General features: G+C 44.5%; 2 protein-coding genes across 5 annotated transcripts; one reads left to right on the forward strand and one right to left on the reverse strand.

The window, feature by feature from the left end:
• Positions 1 to 50: 50 nt before the first annotated feature.
• Positions 51 to 8354, forward strand: ADPRM (ADP-ribose/CDP-alcohol diphosphatase, manganese dependent). Of its 3 annotated transcripts, none has more exons than XM_066615133.1 (4): positions 51 to 127; positions 1014 to 1669; positions 5747 to 5866; positions 6409 to 8354. In XM_066615133.1, exons 2-4 carry the CDS (start codon positions 1039 to 1041, stop codon positions 6708 to 6710), a joined length of 1053 nt encoding a protein of 350 aa, XP_066471230.1. In that variant the 5' UTR covers positions 51 to 127; positions 1014 to 1038; the 3' UTR covers positions 6711 to 8354. The 3 variants fall into 3 exon arrangements, with proteins under 3 accessions (XP_066471230.1, XP_066471233.1, XP_066471231.1); XM_066615136.1 differs by having other exon boundaries at positions 5750 to 5866; XM_066615134.1 differs by lacking the exon at positions 51 to 127 and adding an exon at positions 145 to 294.
• Positions 8355 to 8406: 52 nt separating this feature from the next.
• Positions 8407 to 19967, reverse strand: TMEM220 (transmembrane protein 220). 2 transcript variants are annotated; one of them, XM_066615977.1, is made up of 6 exons: positions 19818 to 19967; positions 17465 to 17494; positions 16727 to 16787; positions 15159 to 15282; positions 11667 to 11726; positions 8407 to 8992 (listed from the first exon to the last, which is right to left on the reverse strand). In XM_066615977.1, the coding sequence occupies exons 1-6, from the start codon at positions 19950 to 19952 to the stop codon at positions 8860 to 8862; spliced, it is 543 nt and encodes a 180-aa protein (XP_066472074.1). In that variant the 5' UTR covers positions 19953 to 19967; the 3' UTR covers positions 8407 to 8859. The 2 variants fall into 2 exon arrangements, with proteins under 2 accessions (XP_066472074.1, XP_066472075.1); XM_066615978.1 differs by having other exon boundaries at positions 8903 to 8992; positions 15163 to 15282.
• Positions 19968 to 23412: the final 3445 nt, after the last annotated feature.

The raw sequence follows: 23412 nt of genomic DNA on the forward strand, positions 1-23412 counted from the left end.
CTGGTGCGTGTGGCACGTGCCGGTGTCATCGGCGCGAGGCAGGCCGGAAGCAGATGGAACCGGAAATGGGTTCTCTGTCTCTGTGTGGCCGGAGAAGACTGGAGGGAGCCCGGTTTCCATAGTAACGGTACGCTGCTCCCTGACGACGGGGGGGGGGAGGTTCCCAGTCGTCTTGGGCACCTGTGAGGTCTGCCTGGAGCAAGCCATCCACCAGACCCTCCTCCTGGGACACGACAAGCCCCCCTTCTGCCCCCACCCTCTGCTTTCCCCCAGTGTCTTCACAACCCTGTGAAGGTAGGACTGCAGCCTGAGCAGGGCCACCCTTAGCAGCTGCGGGGCAAGACAGAGAGGAGGCTGTGCGGGATTAGATCAAGAACTCTGTCTTGATAAGACAGCCCCCTTACCAGTTGGGAGCCAGTCCTGTGTATAGTTAATGGGGCTTACTCCCAGGGAAGTGTGGATAGGACTGGATTCCAAGGATTGGGTCCAGGCCCTCTCTTGCGCAGGCTTTGAAAGGCTGCACTGACCCTCCAAATGAGGCTTCATGACCCCATTGGGGTCCCAACCCACAGGCTAAACAACACTGCATTAGACCTTTGTGAGGTTCAAAATCCAGCATGTGGTTGGTCTGTGGAACTCCTTGCCACAGGATGTGGTGACGGCAGCTAGCCTGGATGCCTTTAAAGGGGATTGGACAAGTTTCTGGAGGAAAAGTTCATTACGGGTTACAAGCCTTTAGTTTTGAATAGTTCTCCTGGTGTTAGTAGAGAGTTACTCTGAAATAAGAGGTTGGAGAATTGCACTGTGCATATTTACTCCAAATCCAGATAAGCATGCAGAGGATTGCTTCCTACTGAATTGTTTTGAATGCTGCCTTTTATTCTACACCATGTAAAAAAAAAATCTTGTTTAAAAGCTTCCTAATGCTATCCCATATCTGTGTTATCACCCATACTTACTATTGTGTTACTTGTTCTATTTGAACTAAGCCGCCTCTCTTTTCTTTGTGCTAGATTTTCGTAAGGCCTTTGGGCAGTGATGGATGAAGTTTGCAGTTGTGAACAAGAAGCTACAACACCAACCTCAAAGGTGCTATTTTCCTTTGGAGTCATAGCAGATATTCAGTATGCTGATCTAGATGATGGCTATGATTTTCTGGGAATCCGGAGAAGATACTACAAACACAGCTTATGCCACCTTCAGAGTGCAATTGAGTACTGGAATGGGATGGAGACTCAGCTTGAGTTTGTATTACAGCTTGGGGACATCATTGATGGCTTCAATGCACAACATAATATGTCAGAAAGAGCCCTAGAGAGAGTTATGAAAGAATTTAAGACGCTCAGGACGCCAGTCCATCATATATGGGGTAACCATGAACTGTACAACTTCAAAAGAGACTATCTAACTAAATCTGAGTTGAACACCAAATACTTACAAGATGAGACTTTGCATGGCAATTATATTAGAGATCAAAATGCCACAGGAGATGCTGATGCAGAACTCTATTATGCTTATCAGTTTTGCCCAATGGCAAAATTTCGATTCATTCTCCTTGATGCTTATGATTTAAGCATTCTGGGAAGGGATACATCTACCAAAAAATATGAAGATTCTCTACACCTACTGCGAGAAAAAAATCCAAATGAGGATCTGAATAGTCCAATAGGTACTGTATTGTACTCAGCATGGATAACATGTATTTCCAGAATCATACTATAGATAACATCTGTCCTTGTGTTAGACAGTGGACCTCACTTGTCATGCAGATGAACACTTGAGCATTTATTCCATTAACTAAAGTGTATAGGAAGTACCAAACAAAAGTGAAAACTTTTGAGTGTCTACATTGCTGCACAAAATGTTCTATCAAGTAAAGCAGTAGACAGTGTGTCAAGGTCAAGAGAAGGGCGGCTAGCAACAGCAAGTTGATTCAGGGCAGTAGTGTCTAGTGGTTAGCACACTGCTGTCTTCTCTCCAGCGTTTTGACACACAGCTTACTGGGGAGAAGCCTTGGAAGACTAAGGGCCCAATCCTAGCCAACATTCTAGTCCTGGTATGGCAGCTATGCAGCCCCCAAGGTAAGGAAACAAACATCCCCTTACCTTGAGGAGGCCTCTGTGACTTCCCCACCATTGCAGGATGCAGCACATGCCTCATTGGCACAACTGCATCAACACTGGGAAGTTGTATAGGATTGGGCCCTAAATCCAATGCCACCAGCTCAGATCAGGCTAGGACAGTGGTTCCCAACCTGGGTATGTGTACCCCCAGGAGTACTCGATAGGACCTTTAGGAGTACTTGAAAAAGAATTGAATAATAGCAGAAAAAGGCAGGTAGTGCTCAGAATGCCTTGCAAGGCAGGAAGGAAGGTAGCTAGCTGGCTGCGAAAGCCCCACCAATAGCTAGTTTTTGGTCATCAATTCATGTATGAATCAGTGATGAAAACCAGCACAATAAAAAAGCTGAACCATAATATGGAAAGTGATAAATCACCAAGAATTTCTCAAGTCACGTCTCATGCAAAACAGTGTGAAGACACACTTCACTTCTTCAAACAGGTAAAAAAAATACTGTGATGAATACATGAAGTATGGGTTTTCATATATAAGAGATGAGTGCTTATGTGATTAATATTAATTACAAACATTTTGCTAACATGAGGAGTACAATTTATGGAAATGGGCTGTCAAGGAGTATGCAAGTAGAAAAGGGTTGGGAACCACTAGGCTAGGAGATCAGGCTTCCTGGGCAGAACCCCCCTCCCCTAGAATAATACTGAAGTTTAGGAGCTCCTTTCAAAATCACTTTCACAGTAGTGCCTGCTGAGCAAGAAGACATGACAGTCCACTCCACTTCCCATACCAGGAACCAATAGAATCAAGATTAAACTGTAAAAGGTTTATTAAAAGGCCAGTAAAAGGGGGGGATAAAGTCAAATGAACAAGAATAAAGAGAATTGAATTTGACTGAAAAGGGGTTAAGAATCCTGCAGTACTGGGCTGGGGGCTTCCCAGTTCCCCTGGGGGCTGGGGATAAGAATAGGCCCTCAGTTTGGCTGTACTTGTCCTGAGAGGCGACTAAACAGCCACCGGGTAGATGGGACTCCTTAGCCTGGGAAGGCAGCTCATCTGAGAGAAGGAAAACTCTGATCCCAAACCTCCACTGCCTTGTGGCTACATCCAGTTATGGAAAAGACTTCAGGAGTCAACTTCAAGGCAAAATCCGGAGCCAGAGTCCCTGAGGCAGTTCACGGCTGAACACAGTCATGTTCTGGCAACTCCTGCGACGCCGCTGGAACCAACCGTATTGACTTCTGCCTTTCCATTGGACCATTCCAGTGACGTGGAGAAGGGGGATTTGCTGCATGGGAAACAGTCTATCCTCCATATCTACTTTACCCAGGCTTCGTGCACTGGACACTCTGTTCCAGGACCACTATTCAGAGCGCAATACCATAGTCTTTCGAGACTGAAGGATGCCAACAACAACTGGGCTGCCAGTAGTTGACCCAGACGCACTGCAGAATCTCATGTCTGCGATTTTTAACTGGGCACTGAACTTCAATTGAGCTTTCCATCATGTTCAAGCTTTATATGCATGGCTAGAGAAGACAACTATAAAACAGCAGTTCTCAAACTTTTTAGTGCTACAACTCACCTCATCCTTCACGGTGGGTTGCAATGCAACGTTCCCTGTAGTGGCGCGCTTTCTTGGGAACCCTCAGAAGCTGCTTACAGGTTGTGCTGGGCCCTTGACCCCCTCCAGTAGCCTCGGAGGCCCTAGAATGCCCCACAGAAGTGACTGAAAGCAACTTCCAGTCAAACCAGTGTCCACAAACTGGAAATCACGGAGACCAATGGAGTAGGCCATGGGCCCAACGCAACTTGGAAGCGGCCTCTGAGGGTCCCAAGAAGGTATTGTGCCACTACGGGGAGCGCTGCACCATAGCTCACCATATGGATTTATGACCCATTACACACTGGGTAATGATCCACAGTTTGAGGGATACTGCTCTAAAAACAGCATAAAATGCTAATAATTTTCTAGCTGCATAGTTTCTTATTTCTCTGATTGGAGGAGTGCCAGCTAACTGGGTCACTCCATCCCACCCCCCTGAAACTGGTTGAACCAGTTTTGCTGATGCTGGCTGCTCTGAATCAAATTTACATTTCCTGTCTCTTGCCTGGCAGCTTTCCATAAACTTTAACAGTAAAGCTGCAGAGGTACGGGTATCTCTCTCTCTGCAGGGATGCATAAAACCATGAGGATCACATAGAATTACACAGAACGAGAAATATACAGAACAGAAACACACAAAATATAGTGATTTTATGACACAGTGTAACTCCCAAAAGAGAATTCCTCAGTGTCAGAGTCCTTACAGCCGTCTAACGTCTGTGTGTACAAAAGATACGTTCCATCTCAGTTCTATTGTATATGTTTGTTTGTAAATGCTTACAGGAGGGTATGGTGGAAATTGTAATATTCTGATTTTCAGTAATGGGATATGCAACTAACAGTTCAATCCTGTGCATGATTACTCAGAAGTAAGTCTCATGGTGGTCAGTGGGACTGCCAGGTAAACATGCATAGTACACTTACTTTAGAAATGTGCTTTAGAAAGCTGGGGAAAGAGACTTACTTAGCCTGGCTAACTGGGCAAAGAAGCACCTTTTATAGTAGTGCCTCCTCTTATAGCAGGATATGAATTGTTCCTGTTCACTCCAGGGTAGCATCTTTTCCAGTGTACTGCTGGTGTTCTGTGTTTTTTTTTTAGATTTCAAAATTATTTGAATAGGGAACTATTTATTTTGCTGAGTAAACTACTTTGTGAATGTTTTTGTTGAAAAGAAGTACTGTATATAAATATTCTTTATAATAATATTTTCCTCTGACAGATTCCTAGTTAGGACCCTTTCACTGGTCATGGGGAAGAACAAGTTGCTATAACATGCCTCTGCAACAAACACCAGTGACGTTTAGCATAGAGACACATGTCTAAAAACAATTGTACAGTTGGTTCTTGGTATCTGTGAAGTGTCTTCTGGTCACGTCCAGCGATCTGAGGCACAGGAGGTTGCGTGTGGCCTCCCTGTGTCTCAGAAGGCCTGCCAGAGCCTTCTGAAAGGCATTTCCATTTTGTCGCTAAACTAGCTTTCAGAAGGCTCCGGCAGGCCTTTCTGAGGCACAGGGTCTTCTGCCCACAACTCAGAAGACCTCCCGGATGCAACTTCTGGTTCTTTCTTCTTCCTGAAGTTCTCCATCATGGGCTTGCAATCCACGGCGAGTCAAATCTGCAGACTGGAAACCTGTGGATGATGAGGACCAACCTGTAAGCACTTTTCTGTGAGCTGATGAGGCTCCAAGTCGCATGTTAACTGTGTATTTTCAGCCAGCAGGTTCTCCTCTGCACGTTATAGCAGTTAGTGGGGATGTGCAGCATAGAGTCCTTTTCCTATATGGAAAAGCTCTAAGTCTGGTCTTGGAAATAGTAGCATAACTGCATGCCTTTTTTAAAAATAGTGGTGGACAACTTTCTCTTATAGGAAGCATTTCCAGGACTGTGGCAAACAAGTCTCTTCTCATTGTCATCATCCTTTGTGTATTAAGTGAAAGGAGATCTAGGTGATAATGTGTTGTCGCCCCCCTCGGTAAGGGGAAAACATCTATTTCCCCTAAGATTCATTTAAATCAGACATTAAGTGGCTTATTTTGCAAAACTCTTAATTGATTTTCTTTTAGCAGGTCTTTCTGATCCTCGGTTTGTACAATTTAATGGAGGATTCAGTCAAGACCAGTTGGATTGGGTCAATGACATTCTTACATATGCTGACAAAAATCAAGAGAGAGTAGTGATTGTGGGTAGGTCTCTCCTTTTTCACATTTTGAATGCATTACAACAGTAATGGTTAGGAAGAAATAAAATATCCAAAATAATGAGATCCCATAACACTGCTTCTCAAGATGATTCACACAACTGAAAACTGGTTTTGGAGCAAGTTTTATTTATATGACAGGTAATTGTGCAATAGCCTGATAATGCCACCATATCGGCCAGATCCATATTCAAGCTGTGTTGAGGTAGTTGAGAAAAGTTCCTCTATGTAAACCCAAAGTGGAACTTGCTGTGCACCAAGGAACTGGGGAGGGTGTGTGATTTGTGAACCACTTTTTGTAGGGTTCATTGCTATCCACGGTTTCTGGTATCCCTGGTGGCACCTAGAACCTATCCCCCATGGATAAAGGAGATGCCTGTATGTATTGGATACCAGCCCTAATAACGTCATGGCTGAACTGAGATTTGAGGACTTCCATCTCATAACTAATATCCTTAATCACTGTGCTACATCAGGTTTAATCCACAGGATTGTGTAACATTTCATTTATTTCTTCTTTTGTTTCAGGGCACCTACCCATTCATCCAGATTCCACAGACAGTTTGTGTCTTGCTTGGAATTATAAGGCTGCTCTTTCAGTCATCCACTCTCATCAGTCTGTGGTATGCTTTCTTGCAGGCCATCTCCATGATGGTGGCTACTGTCAGGACTCTCATGGAATACATCATTTAACTTTTGAAGGAATTATAGAAACTCCTCCAGAGAGCAATGCTTTTGGAACTGTATATGTCTATGATGACAGAATGATATTAAAAGGAAGAGGAAGAGTTCCAGATCGAGTAATGCATTACAGAGATGATAGGCCCTAATATAATATGAACAGTGTTGTAGTAATTATTTGTTTGAAGTTCACTATAATACAGGGTGACCCCCCAAAAAAGAACTCATAAAAATTTTATTAAATCCTACAAAGGTCCAGTAAATTTCAAGAAACTTACTGGACTCAAACCAAGACATATTGGGGAAGATTATTGTTCCAATATTTCATGCACAAAGTCGACTTGTATACCCTGAAAGAAAAAGATGAAAAATTGAAATTGACAGTTTTATTCAAAGATTTGTGGGTTCTGTTTTTTGGGGGTCACCCTGTATATGTTTTCCATGAAACACTATGGATGTGTGCTTACAACTTCTGTGACAGGCAAATTAAAAATCAACACTGCTTAATGAAATGAAGGATGGAAAGCAACCAATTACATTTATACCTGCAAACTTGAAATAAAATGACTTGAGCATCTGTTCTGTCTTTGCTATAAACATGAAAACATTAATCCCAGCTTAGTGATTTTAGCATACTTCAGTGTTATGTCTAAAAATTGATTCATTATTATTACATTGTACTAAAAACCTACACCAAGACTTTATTATAAGTATATTCCACTTTTCAGGCAAGATGGCTCTCAAAACAGCTTACCATTAAAGTGCACATGAAAGTACAAGGGCTAGGTGGATTCTGGCAGTTGATGTTACAGTCCAAGTTCTAAGCTATTTCCTACAGATGCAGAAGGAAGAAGTTGCTGCAGAGAAACAAATGGCTGGCAGGTGAGAAAAATGACAGCCTATAGAAGCAGCCCGGCTTTGTAGCAGCACGCAGTCCCGGTTTGAAGACCTTCACCCAGAGAGGACAAAAGCTGCAGATGGATTCACCAATGGTAAAGAAGCCAGTCCACAGAAACAGTTTGATCACTGATCTGCAGAGTCTACAGAAATTGGCTGGTTCAATCTGTATGTGAGAATCAGTTCATTCCCACCTTCCCTGTTTTTCTTCTTCTTTCCTTCCTAAGTGATATTAGCTCTCTATGCTGTAGAGATGGTAGAAGGCACAATTCTTAAAGACCACCTAAGGGTCTAAATCGGGGGCCGCCAAACTACATCCTGTGGGCTGGATTCGATGTGCTGAAAAAATCATCTCCGGTGCAGTGTGGCGTTGACAAAGCCTTATTATTCCACCCCGTTCCACCTCCCATCTTTGTGCCTAATTTGTGTAGAAACTTGAGCCGGGCAGCCGTTTCCCCCAGGAAACGGGCACAGAGCCATCTGCCCAGTGCAAGTTTTTGCTCAAATTGGGCGCAAAGATGGGCAGCAGAACGGTAAGGCTTAGCCACTGCCACACCTGAGATGATTTTCTCTTCACGCTGTGGGGAATAGTTAGGTCTAAATTGTAGACCTAGCAATCCTTTAGCAAACATTTCTTAACTAAGGTACCATTAATTGGTAGCCATTTATCTATCTTGCATGGCTTGCTATCACGTCTTGTATGGTTGAATCAGCCATGGCCTGGAGCTTATGAAAGAAATGGGCTAAATACCACATCCAACACTTCTCCCCTTCCACAGATCAGATGTTCATTTATGATTATGTGAAGAGATGCTACATCTAGCATAACATTCAGGGGTTGTGCATTCATTACTAGGATAATACGCTGTGGAGATGTATAAATGGGATAGGTAGATGGGTGTGCAATTTATTCCAATAAAAGAAAAACTCAGAAATATCTTTGTTCAATCACTTGTAGTTTTATTTATATTCCATAAATATTCTCAACCTTTGCTTTCCCTTTCAGCGCGTTTTCAGGCTCCTGCTCCACTGGTTTCAATAGAAACCTCAAGCAACCTCTGGAACTCAGCTACTCCCAGAGAGACACTCCTGCTGTCTCGTTTGATCTAATCCCTTGACGGTAACAAGAGCCAGCAGTTGCCAACCCTGACACGTGGCTTTAATACAGTTACATTCTTTCTTGAAAATCCATGCCAGGAATTATCCAGATTAATTTCACCCTGATGACTTCCAGAGTTCCAGTCCTCCTAAAACATCACAGATGGTGCTTGCAGTGGACTGTTTGATGGTACAAACTGAACTTGGTCACACTGGTAGTTGTTGTTGATTTGGCATCACTGAAGAATCAACCAATGACAAATGGAACTAGAATATTTATACCGATGGTTCCTTTCTACCTTCTCAAATAACTGTTTTACAGTGAGATGGCCATGATGCCCGCATTTCTGCATGCACATAGATGTACAGCCACATTATAAAGGGGAAAAGAGAGAGAGCAACAGCAATGGCCAGGCGAATCCCACCCAAGGAGTTTCTGAAACAAAACAAAAGGCAGAGGGGCTTTACATCAAATCCGCAGGAACTCAGAGACAGAAGCCACTTTCAAGTTGGGTCGAATGCAAAGTGCACCTCAAAATGTTTTTCTTTGCATTGCAAGATATAATTCGAGAGCATGACGGAGAGAAGGCCAGTGCAATTGCTTTATAGAAAGAGGAAATGCATACGAAGATGAACTACTGAAAATATCCCATTAGAAGTAACTAGAAAACAATTAAGGGCGCAATCCTAACCCACTTTCCAGCACTTGCATAGCTGTGCCAGTGGGGCATGTGCTGCATCCTGCAGTTAAGAACATAAGAACAGCCCCACTGGATCAGGCCATAGGCCCATCTAGTCCAGCTTCCTGTATCTCACAGCAGCCCACCAAATGCCCCAGGGAGCACACCAGACAACAAGAGACCTCATCCTGGTGCCCTCCCCTGCATCTGGCATTCTGACATAACCCATTTCTAAAATCAGGAGGTTGCGCATACACATCATGGCTTGTACCCCATAATGGATTTTTCCTCCAGAAACTTGTCCAATCCCCTTTTAAAGGCGTCTAGGCTAGACGCCAGCACCACATCCTGTGGCAAGGAGTTCCACAGACCGACCACACGCTGAGTAAAGAAATATTTTCTTTTGTCTGTCCTAACCCGCCCAACACTCAATTTTAGTGGATGTCCCCTGGTTCTGGTATTATGTGAGAGTGTAAAGAGCATCTCCCTATCCACTCTGTCCATTCCCTGCATAATTTTGTATGTCTCAATCATGTCCCCCCTCAAGCGTCTCTTTTCTAGGCTGAAGAGGCCCAAACGCCGTAGCCTTTCCTCATAAGGAAGGTGCCCCAGCCCCGTAATCATCTTAGTCGCTCTCTTTTGCACCTTTTCCATTTCCACTATGTCTTTTTTTGAGATGCGGCGACCAGAACTGGACACAATACTCCAGGTGTGGCCTTACCATAGATTTGTACAACGGCATTATAATACTAACCGTTTTGTTCTCAATACCCTTCCTAATGATCCCAAGCATAGAATTGGCCTTCTTCACTGCCGCCGCACATTGGGTCGACACTTTCATCGACCTGTCCACCACCACCCCAAGATCTCTCTCCTGATCTGTCACAGACAGCTCAGAACCCATCAGCCTATATCTAAAGTTTTGATTTTTTTGCCCCAATGTGCATGACTTTACACTTTACATTGAAGCGCATCTGCCATTTTGCTGCCCATTCTGCCAGTCTGGAGAGATCCTTCTGGAGCTCCTCACAATCACTTCTGGTCTTTACCACTCGGAAAAGTTTGGTGTCGTCTGCAAACTTAGCCACTTCACTGCTCAACCCTGTCTCCAGGTCATTTATGAAGAGGTTGAAAAGCACCGGTCCCAGGACAGATCCTTGGGGCACACCGCTTTTCACCTCTCTCCATTGTGAAAATTGCCCATTGACACCCACTCTCTGCTTCCTGGCCTCCAACCAGTTCTCAATCCATGAGAGGACCTGTCCTCTAATTCCCTGACTGTGGAGTTTTTTCAGTAGCCTTTGGTGAGGGACCGTGTCAAACGCCTTCTGAAAGTCCAGATATATAATGTCCACGGGTTCTCCCGCATCCACATGCCTGTTGACCTTTTCAAAGAAGACCTTTTCAGTTGGGGGGCAGTCAGTGAGGCCTCCTCAAGGGAAGGGAATGTTTGTTTCCTTACCTTGAAGTTGCATTGCCCTTATGTCGGTGCTTAGGATTGAGCCCTAAGAAACTCAAACATGTACTGATAAAGATCTAGCATCATTTAATTCTTCTACCACCTTCCCTGAAAAGATTTTAAAAGATTTGGGACTGAAACCTTAACTGAATCACTTTCTTGTAAGCTAACAATTGCTTTAGGTCAGAATGCAAATGCTGACTTCTAATTGAAAAACTTAATAGTTTTAAGAAATGTAAATGGTTGCATACAATTAGGAACACAAAACTGGGAAGTATATTTCTAATTTTAAATTACAAAGTATGCATTATTTATTTATGTTGCACTTTGGATTTTGGGAAACATCCAGAGTAGTGCTTGTGCAACTGTGGAAATGTAAACCATGTTTCCTGTCCCTTCCTCACCACTGCAGTCCTGTGATCTCCCAGAAGGTGGTTCCTAAGGGTTGATGGACCCACTGTAATGGCATAGGATGTAGTGTGGTGGGGGGCCTCCAGAGGGATAGAAGAATCCCTGGAATCTGTGACTGAAGCTATCACTCTGCAACTGATTTCTCAGTGTTTTCTCCCCCCCCCCCTTCCCACAACTCTACACACCATATCCCATGCCATTACTGAGAATTGTCATACCAAGGAACTACGGTTGTTTATTATGTTTGAACCAGGTCTGTGTCTTACTCTTTGGTAAGCACTGCAATATATAGAAGGGAGATGGAATGTGTACCATGTTTTCCAATACACATCTCTAGACATGGAGTTGGTTGCAGAGACACATAGAGGACAAATGCAATGGGCATTTCCCATGGCATGTGAAGCAATGCTTAGCCCCTTGTTAGAACCAGACTACTGAGCTGCAGCAGGTGCATTAGAAAGCCTTAAGGGAGAAGATTACAGTGTCTCCTGCTGAAGCAAGGATATGACTTCCATGTGTTACAAATAATAAGTTAAAATAAAAAAGGCTAAAAGACTCACTTGGCTGAACTACGACAAAGACCCATCCAGACTGTAACAATCACCAGACCGAATAACTCCCTATTTTAAAAAGAAATCAGATTATAAGACTGATAAAATACATCACATGCAAGGATGTAGAACAAGAAGAAATAAATAACTTTACTATGAGGAATAATATATCATAACATCCCTGGAGCTAAGAGAACAATTCTCACATCTCCCTTAGCACGAGACTAGGATGTACCATCAGTAGCTTGAGAACTGTACAAACTTAATGGAGGGAAAAGATATTCAGTCCATTTCCATAATTTGCAGGTGTCCTCCTCTGGTCCCACAGAATATTTATTAAAATTAATAAAAATGAGAACTTGGAAAAAAAACACACATAACACCACTTTTTGCCTTTTATTTTTTTTCAAATCATGAAATCTGCAAAAAAAAAGAAAAACCATCTTCAAACGCCTCTACCCATCAGCCAGAGGTTCCTAAACTGGGGTGTCATGATGCCCTAGCCAGGGAAGCCCTGTCTCTGCCCCCTTAAGGAGCAGGGGGATGGTGAAGGCAGTGATGTGATCACTACGACTGCACCTCTGCCAGAGGCAAAAGGGTTATTTTTATCTGAGGTAGCTCCAGCCTGCTGTGGGGTCGGGGGAGCCTTCAGACCCCTCTGTAGGGTTCCTCAGGACTCCAAACAACCAAAACCGGAAGTGGCTGGTTTTTACTGTTTTCAGCAGTTTGGAAGCTTGGTGAGCTCTGCAGGGAGATCCACTGGCTCCCCGGATCCCCAGGATGTCGGAGCTGCCTCAGGTTACAAAAAAAAATCCTTTTGCCACTGGCAGTGGCGTGATCTTAGTGATTCCCAGACTCTCTGGGAGTTTGCTATAGTTTCCCAAACTCTTCGGAAATTTGCCAACACTCACTCGTCTGATCTCGGAAGCTAAGCAGGGTCAGGCCTAGTTAGTACTTGGATGGGAGACCACCTGGGAATACCGGGTGCTGTAGGCTTATACCACAGTCTTTCGAGACTGAAGGTTGCCAACCAACCACTGCCATAGGTCACCAAGGGGGCCACACAGAAGTAAGGCAAAAATATTTTCCCTTACCTCTCGCAGGCCGCCTGATCACACATTCCCACTATAGCATGTAGCATGCTCCTCCACTGTGCGCCTGCATGCTATAGTGTGGCAGGGGATAGGATTGGGCTGTTACTGAGCTCAGAGCCTAAGAAGAGACAGGAAGATTCTGTTGAGATTTTTTTCTGTAGAGGATCCTGACCCAGGCACAAGTCTCTGTGGGTCTTGTGCCAGGGATTTCAGACTTCTATTCCATGCTTGTGAAACTGTCAATATCTGCATCTCAAACATATAACTTTCCTACCCACTGCCCTGCTCTCTCCCCCCATTTTGGCTGCCAAACAACAGAATTGTTAGGTCTTCAGATCAGGAAGAAATTTACTCAGAGTAAATCAGTCTGCTGATATCAGGATTTACTTTTTTAATTTTCTCTGTACAATTATCAGATCTAACTCTGGCCAAGATGCGGTTGCGGACAGAGGCAAAAGGCAGTCTATAGAAGTTAACAGCAGGCTCAGAGAGATCAGGTATTGATGCCATTGAAGTTTAGCAATGTACAGTACAGTAATACTAGTATAAAGTGCTTGGCACCACTGCAATTTTCCTTCATGCTAAGGTTATTTGGGGAGAGAACATGGTGAAGTTGCTCATCCCTAAAGAAAATGCATTCTGCAAATACTCAGAGACATTTTTAATCAAATACTTCAGGAGTCACTTCAAGTACTGAAAACACATTCCTGGGTTGCAGCCTATTACAACTAAAATCCTATAAAGGAGTGGTTGTCAAACTGGTGAGGCATGACCCAGCACTTCCCCCATCCCTTTAATGTGGGGGGGGGAAGGGGGGAGGCAGTGACACGATCCCCAGGACTGTATCGCTAAGGGGGGGCGAGGGGGTACTTTTACTTACTGTGGGCTTCTGCAAGCAGCAGGAAGTGCGGGGAGCCCCACACAGCCCTCTGCAGGGTTTCCTAAGGCTTGGAATGTAGAGAAACAGCGTGCACAAACCACTTTCGATTTTACGTTGCAAATAGGAGGTGATTTGTGTACACTGTTTCTCTACATTCCAAGCCTCAGGAAGCCCTGTGGAGGGCTAAGTGGGATGCCCTGCACCTCCTGCTGCTTGCAGAAGCCCACAGTAAATAAAAGCGCCCCCCTTAGCAATGTGATCCTGGGGATCATGTCACTGCCCTCGCCTCTCACCTGCAATAACTTATTTAGGGAGTAATGCTCCCTAAAAGTTAAAGAATCACTACTATATAGGATGCTATTGTCTCTGTTGTTTGGGTCAAGTTCTTGTTTGTGGAACTACATTTAAAGCACCTGAAAGGTTTGTTTTTGTAGATACCATTGGAGGTCAGGAAGGACCTCATGACTCACTGCTGGCTGATTTCCTCCACAGTTCCATTGTTTGGCCACAGTTTATTGGTGGTGCACATCTCATTCCTCCCAGGTGCCAAGTCCTTGGAAATATGCAGCTCAGAATGCTTTCTTGAGCTACCTGTGCTTATTTGACTAGTCCTACTTGTACCTTTATCATAAAGCTTCCCTCTGTTTCCAGCAAAGTAATATTATTGTTCCCACTACATCCTCTATTAAGCTACTATTCTTTAGGGGGTACAAAGTATGAAGGACCCTGCTTCAGCTGTATGTAAAAGGGTGCAATTCTATCTTGTGCTGGAACAGGCAAACCAGGAGACTTGCGCTGTATTCAGTGTGAGATACGGCTCCACAGTGACTCAGCTGAAGGAAGGGGAAACTCATCCTCTTACCCCCAGGTAAGCCACTGCAGCCCTGATGGGTCTCCTCAGACTTTCACCACCTCCTGAGGTGGCACAAGTCCGAGGAGAGCATAGTGGCTTGAAGCCGCTCTGCACTGCTCAGGAACAGGGATTGGGATCCGTCATCAGCCGGATCCAAGCCCTGCCTCCTGCTCCCTGCCCACTCCCGGGGTCACCCATCGCCCACTCTTCCCTGCCCCAGAACGCCTCTCTCCTGCTTCCTCCCTGCTCACCCCAGAGCCTTGCATCAGCTGAGCTAGGCTGATGCAAGGCTCACCCTGCAAGCCACTACAGAGGCTGAATGCAGCTTCGGTGTGCCAGTGCACCTCTGTACGCTGACATGGCTTGCTCTAGAGGAGGCGCAAACACGCTTTACGGCATGTTTGTGACCCTCCTAGGCTGGCACAAGGGACTTGTGCCAACCTAAGCCCTAGTTAGGATTACACTGTAAAACACTTAATATCAGATCCCTTCTAGCCTTAGCATCTTCCAGTTCCTTTTCTGGTCTCTTCATAAGGGCCAGAAACTTAATTACAAAACAATAAAATATACTCTGCCTGCACCTGTATACATCTATCTGCATAGGACAGAAGACCCATATGTATTATGACAGATTTATAATATAATATTGGTGTAGAAAAGATCTTATTACTTACCGACCTTCTTCTTCATGCAAGATGTTCTTCTGAGCATTAGCAAACAAAGAGTACCCCAAAATGGCTGAACCCACAACACAAGCTGCTGAGTGTAGATCTGATAGACTCTTCCACACAATGTTATCTAGGGGAAGCAAAAAGACAGAGATATAAATTACAACAGAATGTACTTATTGGGACTGAGTTCATTTTTCTTGGAAGCTTTGTTCAAAACCCTTCAGATAACAAGGGAATAAGTGATTTTATAGTTAGGATGAGGTACAGTTCAGAGGGAAGAAAAGGGAATCGGTATTCTTCATGCCAATATAAAATGTATAAAATGAATGAACTTGGCAAATTATTTACATATGCTCAAGACGACTTTATGATGTAGAAAAGAGAAGCAACAACATGAAGTTCACCTGATATCCACTTCTAGCTCACAGAAAATATAAGGTTAAAGTATGAAGTCTAAGAAAATGATTAAGAAATGTTGCAACCCATCATTCCTAAAAAGGAGTAATGAAAGCAGAATACAGATAATGGATTTCAGAAACACAGATTTCCAGAATCAGTAAATAAATGCAATCGTGTGTATCTTTTTTAAAGGAGACAAAGAGACATTCAGTTTCTAAATGACACAACAACAAAACACTGCAGTTCAATCAACAGCACTGTAAACTACCAGATTTTCTAGCACCTTAATGTCAACTGAGAAATGCGAGGGAAATGAAACGCTAGGCATAACTAATTCTTGCTGGCATCCTTCAGTCTCAGAAGACTATGGTGTCACGCTCTGAATGGTGGTTCTGGAACAGAGTGTCCTCTCCAGTGCGCGAAGCCTGGGTAAAGTAGGTATGGAGAATAGGCTGTTACCCATGCAGCAAATCCCCCCTCTCCACGTCGCTGAAATGGTCCAATGGAAAGGCAGAGGCCAATACGGTTGGTTCCAGCGGCGTCGCAGGAGTTGCCAGAACGTGACTGTGTTCAGCCATGAACTGCCTCAGGGACTCCGGCTCCTGATTTTGCCTCGAGGTTGACTCCTGAAGCCTTTTCCATAACTGGATGTAGCCACAAGGCAGTGGAGGTTTGGGATCAGAGTTTTCCTTCTCTCAGATGAGCTGCCTTCCTAGGCTGACGAGTCCCATCTACCCGGTGGCTGTTTAGTCGCCTCTTACGACAAGTACAGCCAAACTGAGGGCCTATTCTTAACCCCCAGCCCCCAGGGGAAACATAACTAATAGTAGTAGATAAATAATGCAAGAGCAAGGAGAGAAATACTGGAAATGAATCAGCATAACATTATGTTTACAAAAACTAAAAGTTCCCACCAATTCAGTAAAAAAAGAATGAAGGGCAGGAACTATGCCACATCAGTATTTAGCACAGCACCAAGTTATTGTAGCAATAAAAAAAATATTAAACAGTAGCAACAAGATGGCTCAACTGCTCAGTGGGAGATTGAGTCTGAACTATTCACTGAACTATTAATGTGAGTCACAAAGAATGACTGTCAAATTACAACAAAATTAAGATGGAGGCCATTGGAGATATGAAGGCTAAATTTATTTAGGACAGCAATACTATACCTGCAATTGGTGGATTAAGACCAACAACCAGAGAAAGAGCTGCAGGCACAGAGTAGGCAACCTGAGAATAAGATACAATAAATTTACTATGTAGAAAATAAAAACAGGAGCAAGAAGAAGCCACAGTATTCCATGCAGACTGTCAGAATAAAGGAAAGGAGCTGATCAGAAAAAGTTGGTGTAGTCCCAAGATTTATCATGCTGGAAGGTTTCAGAAAAGATTGGGTGACTGCCTTACAGAAAGAAGATGTAGTAAGATACCTCAGAAAGATGAGAATTTAATTCACTCAGGGCGCAATTCTAACTCCTTATGTCAGTGCTTTCCAGCAATGCAGCTCTGAGGTAAGGGAATAAACATTCCCTTACTTTGAGGAGGCCTCCATGAGTGACTCCCAACTGCAGGATGCAGCACACGTCCCATTGGCACCGCTATGCCAGTGCTGGAAAGCACTGACATAAGGGGTTAGGATTGCACCCTTAGATAAGCTGCATGAATTACAAAACTATTCATAGAGAAATAGTTCTACTAAAGAAATTGCCCTTTTATCATCAGTCACACACAGTCTGATGAGATGATTGCAAGTGACTTAGAAGGTAGTCTTACCAAGCAAGAGCACAAAGTCAATCATAAGAACTGGAAAGGAGCTTCAGATAGTTGACGGCGATTTCTTGGAGTACCACAGAGACACCTGTATCAATTTCTCTAGTAATAGGAATAGACTCCAAATTCATACTCACTATCCAGAGACCGGGATCAGGGTCATTGACCTGCAATAAAGACAGCAGCGAACACTGTCAGTCACAGATTCTGATATGAAAGCCTGAGCATTAAATCCAAAACTCCTGGTTAACTCATTAGTAAGCTTGGAATTTACTTGATCCATGCTCAAAACATCACTGAAAGAATTTTTTAAAATTACATACTTGGCCTATTCATTCACACATGCAGAGCACTCAGGCTTCAATCCAATGCACCCTTTCCTGGAAGTAAGGCTTACTGAACTCAGTTAGGTTAACTTCTGACATGCCTAGGACTGCACTGTCAGTCCATTTTCAGGGCCTCACACCAACCATGGTCTGCTCTCCCTAATCCACTCTTGCACAAAATACCAACAATCTTTTCTCATTTATTAGAGCAGAGAAATACATATTACTAGAATTGCCAGCACTATGACAAGCAGTGGGAATAAGAAAAGTTTTATCTTCCATTCCTTCCCCATCTAGGGCACTAGAAACCTCAACACTGGGATGGGAGGGATGATGCCCTCCCATCCCTGCTGTTTCAACTAGTAATGCTGTTATCTTTCTTAGTGAGTGGAATGGTGGCCTGTGCCTGAAAGGTGGATGGAGGCAAACAGCCTGTCATTTCCTGGCAAAACTGAACAAGCAGGTCTGTTCACAGGCTGTCATCTTTCAGAGATACTATCCTTCCTGAATGTTAAGGAACATGTTAAGGAATGTTAAGGCCTCCTGAATGAGGCCTTCCTGGCCTCAGGTATTTCCTTGATTCAGCACTGATGGATGGATAACTATACAAATGTAATGGGGTGGGGAGAGGATTGACCCATCTATGAGGCCTCCTGAGGCAGTTGCCCCAGGCAGCAAATTAGCAGGGAAGGGCACCTCCATTGTTTCTCTGCCTCCAATGCACCCATTCACCTCCATTGTTTCTCTGCCTCCTCCCACTGGATGGATTAGGAAAGGAAGAATGGGATGGAGCAAAAGAAGAAGTGTGGATGACAGGAGAATGATAGGTTAGAGTGTCTGAGTCAGAGGTGCTCTAGTCTAGCCGCACTTCCCCTCTCCTCTTTCTTTCCCAGTCCAGGGAATGGGAGGTGCAGATGCTGGCACATTACCAGGGATGTACTTGGCACTTCTCCTCAGGTCTTGGACTGGCCTTGGGTGGGAAGGAGGAAAATTCACTGTGGCAGACAGCCTTTTTGTTCTATTTTCCCAACTGAAGCTGCTTCTTCCAACTACTATATATGCTATCAGAATGATATCATTCACTAGATTTTATCAGAAGCAGCTTCTGATCTACATCAGTTGAACTAAGAGAAAAACAGGGGGAGGGGAAACAGAGGACAAGGGCAGGAGCACCTCTCCGCGTTTTTGTTTTTTTAATGACTATTAATGGCATATGCGGATGTGCCCATTTTTATAAACAACTTTATCAAAAAAGTTTTATCAAAACAACTTTTGTTTTATCAAACAACTTTTATCACAAAAAGGTATGTGACTGACAATTCGTTCCCACCTGCATTTACATACACCACTTAAGCATCTCACCCACACTTCAAGGCAACTCTTTGCCATCCTCTCTCTCTCTCCCTTACATGCTTATGCTCACATGTGCAGTGAGTACATCAGTCCCAGATCTGTACAACCCTTTTGCTCTAACCACACCACTAGTCTTTCCAAAGGCCACTTTGGAGAGAGTGGAGGTGACCAGTGTGCCCTGGTCTTTGTCCCAACTGCTACTGTCACACATGCTACTCTCCAATTCTTCATTGTGACTGGCAACGAGAGGGGGCCAGACAGCACTAAGTCTGGCGTTACCCTCCAGCATTGTTTCTCAACGTTTGTTCTCTGCTGTACCACTTCACAAGGTCCACCTAGCTGAAGTACCACCAGAAGAAACATACGATGACATCATTGTCAGTTACTTCTGGATTGGGAGGCCAGATGTGATGTGACAAACACAGTGGGCAGGAGGGCTTTTCTCAGTGCATCCCAAAAGCAGGCTTTGGAGCTCTGAGCCAAGCCTCCTCCTCCTGATTGTTGTGTCAAGTTCCTGGTCTTGCTGCCAGGTGGCAGGGGTCCAGGGGTCATGCGAGCACCACCAGACCACATCAAGTACCACTGGATTGGTGGTGCCCGTACCACTGGTTGAGAAACACTGCCCTCGAGTGGCGGAGCCCAACTCCGCCCCCTGCAGCAGGGACCCCTCGCTCCCCAGCTCCCCCCTTAGCACTGATGCACTTCAGGCGTTGCCAGCAACTAGCCCGCCCTCCCGCAGGGTCCTGGGCCGGCCGAGCGTCTTCCTGCAAGCTTCTCTGCGCCCCCGCTCCGTCCTTCCGACGCTCCCGACCTGCACGGCCCCTGCTAGCCCGAAGAAGACGGCCATCAGTAGGTTGCTGAGCCTCCAGAGCCGGCGGGCCCCCAGGGCAGGAGGAGGCGGCGGCCCTTGGACGGCCTTGGCTGGAGCAGCTGCACCGCACTCCATTGCTCTCCTCCTCCCTCCGCTGTGTAGTCGCGGCGAGTCCGCCTCTTTTCCCCTCCCACCCAAGGGAGAGAGTCCGCCTCGGGCGCACCATTGGCAGGCTCTCACTTGGTGGCCCACCAAAGTCCAGAGGGCAAGGCAGGCTGAGGCGGCAGTCCCATCCCCACTTACCTGGGACTAAGTCCCGCTCAACTCCAGGAGACTGTGGCTACATCCTAGCCACACTTTCCTGGGAGTAGCCCCATTGACTATGATGGAACTTACTTCTGAGTAGACATGCATAGGATTGGGCTCTTAGGCTGCACTCCTATCCACGCTTTGCTGGAAGTAAGCCCCACTAAGTGCAATGAATAGACGAGCATAGGATGGTGCTCTTACTTCTGAGTAAACATGCAGGGGCTTGTGCTGCTGTTGTCAAAATGCAGCCCACTGGATACCCCAGGATACCGACAACTCTATGAGCATGTAGTTGACAGGTTGCTAACTTGGATACCCTGTTTGGCATTTTCTAGACATGAAATCCATATTAACTGCCAGGGCTTGAATGCTGTAGATAGGGAGATCAGCGTGGTTATGCCCACTTGCCAGAGCTTCCCTTGTTTCAAAGCTGCCCTCACCTTGTCTTCCTATTCCATCCAGCAGAACTTCCATGGAACCACCAGGAAAACCCCCCCCCCCAGTAGCTGCTGAGCCTCTCAGAAAGCACCCAAATAGCAGCAGATGAAGTGAACTGGGCACCTCAGCTTTAGGACCTGTCTAATGATAGCATGAAGGTTCATTTTTAAACTTGAGTTCTGTGGGATTTACTCCTAAGAGACATATATAGAATTTTAGCCAAAGCCAATTAAAGATGTTCCCTACAATTTTAGTCTGTATTTTCACTTCTAATTTATTTTCTGGATTTCAGAAAATATTTCAGTCATTTTTGCCACTTTCAAAAAAAATTCATATTGATTCTAAACACACAGTGGCACACTGTGATTTACTGCTTGGAAATTAATTATTATAAGAAAGCAGAGTGATATCTGAGTTTAGGATCAGAATATCATATGTGCTTACGTTAAAATTAATGAGAAGTTTGCAATTAGAACTAGGCACCATATAATGTAGGGTTATGAGTGTGTACTGCATTAATTTGAAAAATTAATGTTTTGTACAAAACCACAGCATGGATTTGAATCCCTGCTTTGCCTGTAGGCCCTATAGCATTTTATGAAAGTGGGAATTAAAAAAAAAAGTTTACAAATAAAAGGTTAGCCAATAAACATGATCTTGACTATGGGCACAATCCTAACCAGGTCTACACAGCAGTAAGTCATAAGCAGTAAGTGTTTGATGTGGCTTAGGAAAGTGTGGTTAGGATTGCAACCTTAGTATCTAAATGCAATCTCAAACCACCTTTAACTCCTGAAAGGTGGAAAGGTGGGGTATGAACCTTTTAAATAAATAGTTCCTTGATCATAGCTCAAAAGCAGAGTACATGCTCTGCTGAATGAAGAAAGTCCTCAATTCAACTGCTGCCATTTTCATTTAAAGCAGTGGTTCTCAAACTTTTTTTAAATTAGGACTCACCTAAAAAAAGTTTCACTTTGCTAGCTGCTCAAACATCTGTGGCTATAATGGTGATTGGGCAGAAGTGTTCCCCCCTCCCCAAGTAGCAGCTTGTTTAACCCTTGATGCACATAGCCTAATCTAGCCTGTCAGTTTTGTGAACCACCAAAAATTGGCCATGGACCCTCAGTTTGAGAACCACTGAGTTAAAGGATCTCAGGTATCAGGGTAAGGACTTCTGCTTGGGAGAGCTGCTGCTGATCAGAATAGACCAGGGGTGTCAAACATGTTTCATACAGTGGTCTGAAGAGCATTCATGGTACCTGCTCAGGGCCAGAAATGATGTTATTAAGCAGTAAGTGATGTCATTAAGCAGGTGATGGCCAGAAATAAGCATTCTTTTTCCTCACTTAGGAAGTCTGCTGCAAATGACAGAGAAAATATGTAAATCTTGATCATATTCTCAATATATGCGAGAGTCCAGTTATCACACAGGCTGCCCTTTCAGCAGTGCTACTTCTGCCAAGGTGTCACTTTGCAGCTTAGCAGCTGACAGCAGCTGATGGTGGTGCTGGAAGAGCCCAAGTATCATGCAGGTTGGATTGATGGGGAGCAATTGAACAAAGGACCTCTGCTATATGACTGCTTAATTTACACCCATAGATCTTTTTTCCAATACAAGCAACATGAGGCTCTAAAGCTCAGGATTTTTATACCCTTTGCATAGAATCCTGTGGGATCCTAGGTGGGGTGAATGACACAGGTATGGTCGCAGCTGGTACACCATATGAAGCTGGGCAAATGACCCCCTGGTGACAGCTGTCACTTGCTGATCCAAGACCAGCTGCTTGTCCAAGATGACACCTAAACTGTGGACCTGCTAATGCAGAGGGAGTGCAACTCCATTCAGATCAGGCTGATGATCCAAAACCTGCATCAAAGCTTTCCAAACAAAGAGGACCTCTGTCTCATCCAGATTTAGTTTTAACTTGTTAACTTGTTAACCTCTCATCCAACTCTCAACTGCCTCCAGGCAATGCTCCAGGATCTCAAGCACCACTGTTGAAGATGAAGGAGAATTAGAGCTGCGGGTCATCTACATATTGGTGACAGCCAACTCCAAATCCCCAGATGACCTCTCCCAGTGGTTTCAGGTAGATATTAGAGCCCTGCAGCACCCCACAGACCAGGATGCTGAATAGATATACCCCAGCACCACCATCTTGGACCCGTTAGCCAAGGAGAGAAACCACAGCAAAGCGGTGTCTTCAGTTCACAAATCAGCCAACAATCCCAGAAGGGTACCATGGTCGATGGTGTCACACATGGCTGAGAGCTCCAGTAGGACCAATAGGGATGCACTCCCACTGTCTAGTTCCTGGCGCAGGTCACCAAGTACGGCGACCAAGGTTGTCTGTCTCAAAGTCCGGTCTGAAGCCAGATTGATAGGGATCCAGATAATCAGTTTCATCCAGAACCCTCTGGAATTGGACAGCCACCCCCCATGGTTGGACACAGACCAAAAGTTATCTAGCACTGTGGGGTCAAGGAAGGAGTTTTTAAAGAAGGGGTGCCAATCATAATCTTTATTAACATGATTCTTCTTCCAGAGATTGGCAGTAGTTTAAGTATTTGTGAAAATATTGGTGAAGAATAGACTGTCTTGCCATTCAAGGCTGCATCATATGAAAGAATCAGGAAGTAATTACACCCACTTGTGGCGTCTAGGTACAGTGTCATTTGAGGCACTTAATTCTATTGTGATTACCATATTTCAAGACAGAATGTTTTGTCAATTTAATTTGAAAGGAGTTCAGAAAACTATGAAGTAATGGAATAGGAAACTATCTATACATGAAGTTAGTCTAGTGGTTTTCCTAGAGAAAAATCAGAAAGACAAGATAGAATATTC

The sequence above is a fragment of the Tiliqua scincoides genome, chromosome 2, assembly GCF_035046505.1.
Source record: "Tiliqua scincoides isolate rTilSci1 chromosome 2, rTilSci1.hap2, whole genome shotgun sequence".
NCBI classification, from domain to species: Eukaryota; Metazoa; Chordata; class Lepidosauria; order Squamata; family Scincidae; genus Tiliqua; species Tiliqua scincoides.

Coding starts and splice junctions, on each gene's coding strand:
- ADPRM (XM_066615133.1), top strand. CDS start 1,039: ATGGATGAAGTTTGCAGTTGTGAACAAGAAGCTACAACACCAACCTCA. Junction 1,670..5,746: donor GGATCTGAATAGTCCAATAG/GTACTGTATTGT, acceptor ATTTTCTTTTAG/CAGGTCTTTCTGATCCTCGG. Junction 5,867..6,408: donor AGAGAGAGTAGTGATTGTGG/GTAGGTCTCTCC, acceptor CTTTTGTTTCAG/GGCACCTACCCATTCATCCA.
- TMEM220 (XM_066615977.1), bottom strand. CDS start 19,952: ATGGAGTGCGGTGCAGCTGCTCCAGCCAAGGCCGTCCAAGGGCCGCCG. Junction 17,495..19,817: donor GGCTAGCAGGGGCCGTGCAG/GTCGGGAGCGTC, acceptor TCTTTATTGCAG/GTCAATGACCCTGATCCCGG. Junction 16,788..17,464: donor CTGATCCCGGTCTCTGGATA/GTGAGTATGAAT, acceptor TCTTATTCTCAG/GTTGCCTACTCTGTGCCTGC.